Source organism: Oncorhynchus masou, chromosome 15, assembly GCF_036934945.1.
Source record: "Oncorhynchus masou masou isolate Uvic2021 chromosome 15, UVic_Omas_1.1, whole genome shotgun sequence".
NCBI lineage: Eukaryota > Metazoa > Chordata > Actinopteri > Salmoniformes > Salmonidae > Oncorhynchus > Oncorhynchus masou.
In genome coordinates this window covers 18,531,574-18,543,377 of record NC_088226.1, presented here as the reverse complement: position 1 = coordinate 18,543,377, position 11,804 = coordinate 18,531,574, and the positions used below count along the sequence as shown (strand labels likewise).

The 11,804-nt window shown below is 41.9% G+C and overlaps 1 protein-coding gene across 1 annotated transcript; it reads right to left on the bottom strand.

Moving 5' to 3' along the window:
* Positions 1-3,607: 3,607 nt before the first annotated feature.
* LOC135555819 (pyruvate dehydrogenase (acetyl-transferring) kinase isozyme 2, mitochondrial-like) lies at positions 3,608-11,435 on the bottom strand. The gene is made up of 11 exons (XM_064988577.1): positions 11,154-11,435; positions 10,381-10,522; positions 9,026-9,097; positions 8,559-8,743; positions 7,671-7,760; positions 7,364-7,441; positions 7,115-7,191; positions 6,862-6,960; positions 5,856-5,966; positions 5,533-5,646; positions 3,608-5,405 (listed from the first exon to the last, which is right to left on the bottom strand). The coding sequence occupies exons 1-11, from the start codon at positions 11,269-11,271 to the stop codon at positions 5,262-5,264; spliced, it is 1,230 nt and encodes a 409-aa protein (XP_064844649.1). The 5' UTR covers positions 11,272-11,435; the 3' UTR covers positions 3,608-5,261.
* Between the last annotated feature and the right edge of the window lie 369 nt (positions 11,436-11,804).

The following is an 11,804-nucleotide window of genomic DNA, read 5'->3' as shown; positions in this document are numbered from 1 at the left end:
TCAACATTCACAAGGCCGCAGGGCCAGATGGATTACCAGGATGTGTACTGCGAGCATGAGCTGACCAACTGGTAATTGTCTTCACTGACATTTTCAACCTCTCTCTGTCTGAGTCTGTAATACCAACATGTTTAAAGCAGACCACCATAGTCCCTGTGCACAAGAACAGATTTGAATTGTGTTTCTCATGGTCTGAGTGTCCTTTAGGTGCCTTTTGGCAAACTCCAAGCGGTCTGTCATGTGTCTTTTTACTGAGGAGTGGTTCCGTCTGGCCAATCTACCATAAATGCCTGATTGGTGGAGTGCTGCAGAGATGGTTGTCCTTCTGGAAGGTACTCCCATCTCCACAGAGGAACTCTGGAGCTCTGTCAGAGTGACCATTGGGTTCTTGTCACCTCCCTGACCAAGGCTCTTCTCCCCCGATTGCTCAGTTTGGCCGGGAGGCCAGCTCTAGGAAGATTCTTGGTGGTTCCAAATTTCTTCCATTTAAGAATGATGGAGGCCACTATGTTCTTGGGGACCTTCAATGCTGCAGAATTTTGTTGGTACCCTTCCCCAGATCTGTGCCTCAACAATCCTTTCTCTGAACTCTACCGCCAATTCCTTCGACCTCATGGCTTGGTTTTTGCTCTGACATGCATCGTTAACTGTGGGACCTTATATAGACAGGTGTGTGCCTTTCCAAATAATTTCCAATCAGTTGGATTTCCCACAGATGGACTCCAATCCAGTTGTCGAAACATCTCGAGGATGATCAATGGAAACATTTGCAAAAATGTCTAAAAACTGTGGCGGGGGTTGTAATGGGATATTGTGTGTAGATTGATGAGGAAAAAATTTAATTTAATCAACTTTAGAATAAGGCTGTAACGTAACAAAATGTGGAAAAAGTCATGGTCCATTTCTGAATGGAAATTATCAGGGGGTGCATTACCCTCAACACCCCCTTCTTCTCGCAGCTATGTCCTCACCTTAGAGTCATATTGCAGTATGAATTGTATATTCATATGAAGCCATCAATAAGATTGTACATGACATACAGCTGAAAGGTCATAAATGTCTTTTGGCATTTTGTCATCAGAAGTTAGTCAAGATGTTATCGAAATGTGGTCAACCCATTGAAATAAACTTATGAAACTCAACCTGCATGGAATACGGCTCAACCATTTAAGTGTGGGGCCTTTACTGTCCAGATATAGTTCACTACTTTGGGACACCCACCACTCAGTCATTCTCTCGACAGGTACTTGGTCCAGGGGAAATAACATTAACACACTTTATGTAACCTTTATGTAACCTTTATGTAACCTGTCTGTCTGTGCGTCAGTGTTCCTCAACCTCTACCCGTCTGTTCATTCTTCCCTCGTTTCCAGTCTACCCCCTCGGCTCTTATCTCACTGAGGTGTGTCAGTGTACCAGACATGGACATTGCGGTTATAAAATTTGAATGCGGCCAAAGTCCCCTCAAACACCTTGCATGTTGGGCGAAGTCTCCAGAAAGTCCCCTATGCACCCCACCTCTCTCTAGTCTGCTAGCTCATTCATTCGAAATCATTCGTAAACAGTAGTGTAAAGTACTTCAGCAAAAATACTTTAAAGTACTACTTCAGTAGTTATTTGCAGTAACTGTACTTGACCTTTTATATTTTTGTCAACTTTTACTTTTACTTCAATACATTCCTAAAGAAAACAATGTTATTTTTACTCCTTACAGTTTCACTGACACCCCAAAATACTCGTTACATTTTGAATGCTTAGCAGGACAAGAAAAGTGTTCAATTTACACACTTATCAAGAGAACATCCCTGGTCATCCCTACTGCCTCTGATCTGGCGGACTCACTAAACACAAATGCTTTGTTTGTAAATGGTGTCTGAGTGTTGGAGTGTTCCCCTGGCTATTTCTTTTTTAATGAGGCAAGTCAGTTAAGAACAAATTCTTATTTTCAATGACGGCCTAGGATCAGTGGGTTAACTGCCTGTTCAGGGGCAGAATAACAGATTTGTACCTTGTCAGCTCGGGGGTTTGAACTTACAACCTTCTGTTACTAGTCAAACACTCTAACCACTAGGCTACCCTGCCGCCCCATCTGCTATCTGTAAATTGAAAAAAAGAAAAGGAAATGGTGCCGTCTGATTTGCTTAATATAAGGAATTTTAAATAATTTTACTTTTTACTTTTACTGTTGATACTTAAGAATATTTTGGAAATTACATTTACTTTGATAGTTAACTATATCTAAAACCAAATACTCTTATACTTTTGCTCAAATTGTATTTACTTTCACTTTTACTAGTAAGGTACAGTATCTTTACTTTTACTCAAGTATGATAATTGTGTACTTTTTCCACCACTGGTAGTAAATACAGGGAGCTGGCAATGTGGAAGAAAATGTGGTTGTATATGCTTGTTTTTAGCTATGTTAGAACACATTAGCCAAGTTACATTATGCATGAGTATAGGTTCCTATGTACAACCGTTTTTTAAAACTAACTTTGTTGTTACAGTTGCTATGCTAAGTTGTTTTGACCCACCTTTTAAGTTTGGATTTCTTTTATCATTGTCATTAGAAAATTGAAAACTATTGTGCTATAAAAACATAAACAAAGTGAAGGTAATCAGAATTTAATGTCAACTCATCGATCTTACTCTGATGACCATCTGTGGGACGAGATCGTCCCATACACTCTTCGAAAAAGGGTTTCAAAAAGACTGCAGAGGTTCATCATATTTTGAATCACTTCTCTGATTGAGCTGTTCACCGCCGCCTCATATAACATATAGGCCTGACCAACCACGTCCACAGTTTGACTCAGCGCGCTGCCTCACACACACACACCTATACTTTCCAGGAATGCACCCTTTCCAAGAAGCGGAAATCAGTTTGAAAGTGAATGAATTAACATCTGCAGAAGAAACGCATTATGAAACCATCCCAAGTTAACCGTTGTTGAAATATAAATCTTGCATGAAGCAACGGGAAATGTAAAAAAAAAATATGGTATGGTGATTTCATTTTGTACTGTACATACTGTACATATAACTGTATAAGCAACAGCTGAAGGCCCAAAATTCAAATTCTGTAGATTTGTAGTGAGTCCCACAAAGACGCCAATTCAACACTCATGAGGTGCCTTTTTGAAGGCAGTGGAGAAACAGTAGTTGATATAACTCAGGTCTATATCTCCATGCATGGTAGGCTCCTGGCTCCTACACTTGTTTTTCTCTCTTGAAGAGACAGTTACATAAAGCTGGGCCGTGCTCTCCTCTCTGATTGGTTACAAGGGTGCCGCCAGACGGGTCAAGATTGATTGCTTCCCGCATCAGGCTCTCTCCATCCCGCCCCCTTGTTCTCTGATAGTATGTATATGTTTAACTGTTCTAGGAAGAGCAGACTGTAGAGCTGAAATGCTGAGACTGACTCTGGATCAGCACAGCAAGTCACAGCATTGACCTTAACTCAGTCATAAACACATACGCTGACCAGAAGGCTGCTTATTTAGCAGGTATGACTGACCTTTGACCTTAGCTGTGACTTACAGTATCGAACCACTGCCACAGTTGTTCATGCATGTGTTTGTTTTTTAATCAAGACAAGAAAAATAACTTCATTATTTGACAATATTTATTTTACATAATCACTTTCTTCATAAAAATAAGACATTCGAAATGTACATTTTGTTCAATTCAAGTAAAACAAACCAAACTAGCGTTCTGGCTTGATTAGAAGATACTCAGTTGACTGGGTCAACTGTAACTAGGGATGCGCACACATCTGGACCAATAGTGTTCATACTATTTTAAAGCAGGACAAACTGTCACTACAGTGGTACCAGTAACAAACTTCTACAGTGCAGTCATCCATCTTAGAAAAGGTATCTCCACATTTTCTTCTACATGCTACATCAAGCTATTCACACAGGCAAAGAATTCCATCCAACACAATTATAAACAGAGGTCACATAGGCCTATGTGTTGGTTCTATTTTGGGGTTTGTTGTTTCAAGGAGTTTAATTGTATTAGAAACTTTCAGTTTTAGATATTGATTCACCAAGTTTCCAACAGTTCTACACTTTGCCCCTGTTCTCTCATCATCACGATTCTAATTCTAGTAAGGCCATATGAGCACAAACCATACATTCTTGCACGCATTTTGGACATTTTGTTCAAGCTAATGGAAAGAAAACAATGTTGCGTATACATTTTTCTCACTGACCAATCCACATAAAAGTAGGTCCATATACAAAACATTCTTTTTATACCAGGAAAACAATGACTAATTGGCTAATATTTGTGAACAATCTGTTGTCTGCATGCATAGGCAATTATCAAGGACATTAGAAGGACATTAGAATGTTTGATGTTTGAAATGTTGGCCACTTGGCAATAGGCGCTCATTATCTTTAATACACGTTTGCCATACTATGTGATGCAGTCGAGTAGTTATGTTGCTACAACTTCAATCTTCATAACAGGTTATAACCGGACATAGCTGCTCTGACTAACAAAGGGTGGTGCCAACAAGGCTAACCAGACGCTGGCTGTCTCCATGCTTTCCAACACTGATAACGGCTAAGTAACACCCCATTTGTGTGCTCTCCATACTCTTACAAGGATTTGCAATGATGCGACCTCCACTGAACAATCCTCAAATGAAGTGGCTATTCTTCACAGAGAATACCATCATAACTACGTACTTCCCCTAAACCTTCAAAGCTCTGTAATTGTCAATCCCATGTTCCAATGGAATGACAAGATCTCCCACTTTTTCTCCTTCTCTGACCATCCATCTTTGCCAGGATCCATTTTTCACACCTTCCCTCCTTCACTTTCAGGCTCCCCTCCTTCACTGTCAACCCCAAATCCAGGTGTTCTAAGTGGGGCAGGAGGCTCCCGCTAAGGGCCATGGTGTGGGATGGAACACACTGATCAGACTGTATAGCAGGGTAGTTTGAGATCTACAATCACTTGCACTTTGGAAGATGGCCTTTCTAAGGCACTGGTTCAATCCCCTGTCCCTGAACCCCCTTCCTAGGAACACAACTTTAGTGGGGACAGGAAGTGAGTGGGTTTCCCACTTCCTGAAACAGGACACCACCAGGGGCTTTAAAGCTGTGCAGTCAGAGGTTTCTTCCCTTCTAGACTTCCTCCAGCATTGGTTCACAACGTCTTTCCACCACCACCAAGTCAACATTAGGTCCCATTGAGATTTGGCCCTTTTTCTCTCTCCTTAGGGCTTAAGTTAATTGAAAGGTCAAAGTTCACTTGGCGACTCTGTATATGGCCAGGTCCAGTGGTTCCTTACTGGGAACACACCAGTCATCTGCCTCCAGGTTAACTTTGTAGTGTTTCAGAGCTGTCTTGTTGAACACAGGAAGCCTCTCCACTGAATCTGTGGACAATGCCTGTGGGAGAGAGTGGGGGATGGAAGATAGAGTTAGCAATTAGCATGTCTAGGGATGTGACAACTTATTATTAGTAGGTTATTAGTATCTGAGGTGTAAAAAGAGGTAGTAGGTAGTTGCCTCTTACCTTCATGTGAATGACAGCGTCGGTACCGTGACCCTCCATCGAGTATAACTGCAGGTCTCCCTGGAAGTAACGTGCATAGAGGCGCGAAATGGGAAGCCCATAGCCAAAACCAGCCTGGAGGGACACACAATAGGGTAAATGTTATGGCTAACAAAAATACATTGACATAGTTGGAACTAATTAGCACAATTAAAAATACGATCTTTGGCCTCAAGGTACAGAAATGCTGCTAAAGAAAACAAGGTAATCTAGTCGTAAGTATGGCGCCTGTGCGGTTTTAGGTTCTGTGAGGTTATATAAGTAGATGTGTGTGTATCACTCACCAGTGGGGCCCGGTGATTGTCGCCGAAATCGGGTCTGGGAGCTGTGGAGTACATGTAGCTGAAGAGTGTCTCAATCTTTCTTAAGGGGACACCACCACCCCTATCCATCACCTAAAAGAGAGAGAGAGAGAAAGAGAGAGACAGAGATTACACCTCAGCTCAAACCCATTTATTGACATTATCTCAAATGTTGTATTTTTCAATCTGGGTCTATTTAAGTAGAGCTAACACCAACTAACACTACATATTGGGCAAGAATACATGAAAAAAAATCCTTTTATATAAACCTGGGATTAGAACATTGGGCCAGAGAGAAGAAAATGCTGAGGTCATTAGGAATAATAATCAAGGCATCTAGTGCAGAGGTGAGCAGATGGACCGGGTGGTGGAGGTGGATTATGAGAGGATTTAGCTCAATTCATTGAGACAGCCATAGTTTCACATTCACCACTGCTAAGATTCTAATTGGGGGAAAGGTTAACAATATCAACCAATAGCAGCTTTAGTTAATCCCTTACTAAATATAGCTTTATATACTTTGTCCAATCCTGTTAATGAGAGCATGGCTCAGTGGCTCTGCATTAATCATTGACAAGAATGATGCCTTGGATAACTCAATTAAGGCTGTAATAGGGGGGAACAAGGCTGAGAGCACAATAGAGAGGTAAGCTATGGCACAACATTACAGCCAGCATCATCTTTCTCTTAGAAACCGTTGGGTTGTTTCAACTAAGAATTTGAGGTGGTTATGCAGCGACGGAGTTTCAATGAATAACAGGATTGGGTTTAAGGTTAGAGGTCACATACTGTAGTAGGCCTATGTGTTGGTTCTATTTTGGGTTTGTTGTTTCAAGGAGTTTAACTGTATTAGAAATGTTCAGTTTTAGATATTGGGTCACCAAGTTCCCAAAAGTTCTACACTTTGCCCTAGTTCTCTCATCATCACGATTCTAATTCCTACAAGGCTATATGAGCACTGTGATTGGAAGTCTGCCCTGTCACTCACCTTGATTGACAGGTCCTCTCCGCCAAGGGCCACCATTACTCTGATGGGTGGGAGGTTGTGGCTGACTTCATGGGTCTCAATTGTAGCTCTCATGGCATTCTGGGGGACATCAGAAGAGAACGTCCAGGTATTTGTCAACACATAACATCTGACCAAACATCATCATACTTTGATATTACTGTACTAATGTATTGCAGCCAATGTCCTCCCTATCATACATTTTGAGTTTTAAGATATCATTATATGGGCTCACCTTGAAGAGCTCAAACAGCATGTGGTAGAGATGGGAGGGGATATAAGTGATCTGGATTGGATCTCTGACATTGTTGGCTGAAAAGGAAATGATAAGACACTATGAAGTGTGCATAATTGCATTAGTTTATTTCCCTATAGCTACTAACATAATGCATGTGATGCCATTTAGCTTTTAAGATAATGTGTTAGTTTATTTTCTTCAAATTGACATTAATTGTGAGGGTGTGTAGAGGCCTGCTGTGCTTACAGTTCATCACCCTTAGCTCCAGCTCAGGGGCCCCGAGGTAGTACTGCTCACAGAGCATCTTGGCACTCTCAAATGCATCTGGAGAGAAAGAGACGAGAAGGAATGAAATGTAATTAGCTGTTTCCGGCTCTCACTCCACAAACAAAAATGGACATGATCGCCAAATGTAGGTAGAGACACTCTTTGTGAATTACCGGCTTCAAGTAAACAGAATAAGCATTTCCAACTGGGTCTTTCTATCCCCCTACCACCTCATTTTCACCTCAGACCAATGTAATGAGTAAGCCCCAAAGACTGGTTCTCTTACCTCGAATCACTTCAGTGACATCACACAGGGAGTCAATGCACCCGATGGTGTTAGGGTGGGCTGGGTTGGTGTTCCCGTCGAAAACAAGTGCTGCAGAGAAAAAGTGGACAAGGGGAGGAGGCAAGGAAAAGGGGGAAGAGTTACGTGTGATGGACCAAGTCCAAAATGTTTTGGTGAATGATTGAAAAAGGCAAGACTGGGCAGGAGAGAACCGGCAAGGCCCAGTTCTGTTTGAATGACCTTGGACAAATAGTGCTGAGGTGTGAGGGGGGGGGGGAGTGGTCCAAACCCTATGAGCAGTTTGAACCTGTTTTTCATTGGTTTCATAAGAGCTGACAACACAAAATACTATCCTACTATAGTCAGAACATTCTAGTGGCAAAACAAGTAAAGTGAGGTCTTTATTTTCATAACAACCCTATTTCCTGTCCTATAGTCAGGCCTCCGGGCTGAGACTGTCAAAAAGTCTACCTCAGCATGTACAAGTACCTCTGCCAGTCTTTCCATGCCAACCCTTGTATAGCTGGTTGCCAGCACAATTAGAACACTACTTGGATGTGTATCAAGACTAACAGTGTAAGCATTAATCTCAGCTTCAAACGTCTTGTTCAATGCCAGGGCCAAATTGTTGCATTGCATTATGCTTGAGTTGCAAGTTCAGTTAAGGGGAATTGGATTGATCAAGGCCAAACTGATTTAGGCGAATCGCTGTCAACCATCAGCAACAGCTATTTACTAAGAATTGCTCCTCTGGAATTGGTGAGAGGTTGGCAAGTCCCAAAAACACATCCCCTAAACTATGTTTGAAATTAAACAGTTGCTTTAACTGACAAGCTTATTTTGAATTGATCAATGAGGAATGCATGTGACCTCAGAGGCGGGACTTACTGTGCTGGTTGATGAGCATGCGGATGGAGATACGGCTCATGTAGAATCGGTCCAGGAAGTACTGGATGTTCTGGCTAGTGACCGGGTCCTGGCCAAAGGTGTCTTTGTACTCAATGACACCCTGTGCCATAGTGGGCACCACATCATTGTGCCTGTTCCTAATGGTCTCCAGGGACTCAACAAACCTGGAGAGAGGGAGAGAAAGAGGGCTGTCAATCTTAGACTTTAACAATCTCCCTCCCCCCAACATGCAATAACTAGCTAGTTTTTCAGAGTTTGGGTGATTAATATATGCCATTTTGAAGACGCTTTTATCAAAAGCGCCTCACCAGTCATACATTTCACGTACAGGTGGCCACAGTGGGAATCAAACCCGCAACCCTTGGCATTGCAAACACCAGGCTCTACCGATTGAGCCACACAGGACCACAATACGGAGGAGTTAGTAGAAGCTGGTGCAAACTTACGATTGCAAGACACTGTGGTCGTCTGGGCTCTTGTCAAGGAAGTCCAAGATCTCCATAAGGCTTTGGATGTACCTAGAAGAGAGAGAAGGAAGAGATCATTTGGTGACCTTACTATTGCCACGTTACAATCAAACAGACATTTTGTCAACATTTGTTTAAACACCGAAAAGCATTGATTCTCAATAGTAAAGCAAAAGGCTATTGGGTCTCAGGCTCTGTCAATAGAGACTGTCAGTAGATAGACAAATCTGTCATTCTGCCCCTGAAAAGGCAGTTAACCCACTGTTCCTAGGCATCATTGAAAATAAGAATTTGTTCTTAACTGACTTGCCTAGTTAAATAAAGGTAAAATAAAAATAAAATAAAATAGCAAAGGTACTTTTGTACTGGTCCTTTTCCAGTTGGCTTTTGGACCAGCTAGGTGCCATTCCTGCATCGCTCTGATACCAGGACACCCCTCATCCATCTCGCATTGCTAGGCACATTTTGTGTGTGTGTGTGTGTGTCTCAATATGTCCATGTGATTCCAATGCACAGCAGTAGTAAATCTACTCCACTGAGACTCATATGCTGCTTAAGGACAGCACAGTGAGCCTCTTCCGTCAACGTGAGCCTTCATTTCTGCACAGGCTTTTCCTTCCAGCCTGCTTCTCATCATAAAATTCAGTCATAGCAATAAAATAAACCAAAGAATACCATACAGTGTAAAATCATGTTATAACATAGAAGTGCAATAAAATGACATTATCAAATTATAGTTAAGGCAGGGTAGCCTAGTGGTTTGAGCGTTGGACTAGTAACCAGAAGGTTGCAAGTTCAAACCCTTAGATTTCTGCCATTTATTTTTTTCGTAGAAGTTATTGTGTGTCTTTCAAAGTGCATTAGGCTTTCATTGACTATTACACAAGTGCAATGGTACAGTTTGCACTTGAAGTTCCCCTTTCGCACTCGAGCGCGCGTAGCAGTGGTGGACGGAGGCTACTGTACTTCCCCCCTCGTTTCAACTGTTCCTGCCAAGACAGTCGTTAGTCGAAAACAACGAGGGGACGGGACGGGAGGGAACTGGGACAAAGTTCACAGCGCGAGTGTGTGGCGCACAGCTGGGACACCAGAGCTATGCTGGCCTGTCCTGTGCATTGGCCAAATGGCCATAACAACAATGTTGCTTAAATCAAACCCCAAGTATGTACGCTATTCTGCAAACAATAAACAATTTTGTGCTGACACTATAGCACAATATATTATAGGGCGACATTTTAGGCTACTGTCCCGTTAAAAGTTTACGTTTTCACACACAAAGCGAGTTATGTAAAACATTTCCGGATAAGTTCCTGATTGCTCTTGCTGGCTCTTACCAGCGTTGCACCAGCTGCACCGATGGTGTGGTCAACAACCGGTCCGGTAAGAGGTTGAGCTCTTTCATGATGTTGGACAACCGGACGGGGAGTTCTTGTCTGAGGAAGGCAAAGGATGTCTTCTCGCAGGCATTTGTAGAACCTGGAGATGGTGGGTGTCAACGTTAGATAAACTAGAGCAAAAGTGTTTGAGGAAATATCGAAACAATTGTGTAATAATAATAGCTATTCTTTTTCATCCTCGTCATCATCTTTGCATGCCAAACTATGGCCTATTCAGACAGGCTTCTGCCTATTCCTTCAATATCTCGTATCGTTACTGAAAACAATGGTAACGATGTACCCTACATTTAAACATTATAATTGGCTAGCTGGAACAACCCGGTTTCCTTATGTAAACATGTTCAGTACATGTGACTGCTGTTTGTGGTCAAACTTGAACCAGCCTACATCCGTATGTAGTATTGTTTGGACATGAGACAACGCAGTGTAAACAACTATAATATGATATCCAATTACCATATTCAGCGTTGTAGAGATTACACCGTTGATTGAGATTACACCACTGTCGTTTATGGTTTAATTGCCATTTTATTTACATTTGCTACCATCTATTATTCTGCAAGCTAGCAAAACATACAATGACATCCCTCTCTATCAGTGTGCACGACACTGAAATTAATATTGAAACATTGTGTCGCTCGAACTCTTTGCAGAGCAACATTATGACATTGTTATTCAGAATTATGCTGTTGGGTTTGTATTCTACTCACCGAAATCCAAGAATTGCTTCATAGACAAAGGTGATGGTGAGAATTTGGAGAAATGGTCAATATGCTTTGGCACGTTTGCCAAAGCAGCGTTCTTCATCAGGAATCTGACAAACTTCATTATGCAAGGCAAATAAAAACTCCTCTGATAGTAAAGAAAAATAGAAATGTCCGTTCAGAATACAAGACGTATAGCTGCTGTCAGTTTAGGTCTGTCTCGAGTGTTTACGTACCAATGTTGATTTTCTGAAGATTGCGATAGTCGGAATTGTCTTGAAGTAGACTTCTCCAGCCAATAGCATTGCTTTATGCGCAGGACTGGCCAATGAGAGTGGGCGGTGGGTGCGCAGTGCTTGGAAACCCACCCCACAAGATATGGTCAACAACCTAACAGGGGCATGATGAGGGAGTTGACAGATTGTTTATGCCACCTCTAATGTACATAACCTCAATTAACCTACTGGTAGCCCACGTCTGTCGCCTGTCTGGAAATAATCTCTGTTATGCTGTTGACAACCTCAACAAGTTGACGTTCATGGATGGTAGCCTACTGCTGTCCAGAAAACAAGGGCTCAATTTGAATGTTACTGTGAATGCAGGGCATAGGTTATCGCATTATAATTGATAGCTTATTTAAATATTTCCACATTCCTG

Bases quoted from the DNA above. Each gene is read 5' to 3' on its own strand.
- LOC135555819 (XM_064988577.1), bottom strand. From the start codon at position 11,271: ATGAAGTTTGTCAGATTCCTGATGAAGAACGCTGCTTTGGCAAACGTG. The intron at 7,761-8,558 runs GTAAGTCCCGCC...TTTTCTCTGCAG, and splicing joins CATGCTCATCAACCAGCACA to CACTTGTTTTCGACGGGAAC. The intron at 5,406-5,532 runs GTAAGAGGCAAC...TCTCTCCCACAG, and splicing joins ACGCTGTCATTCACATGAAG to GCATTGTCCACAGATTCAGT.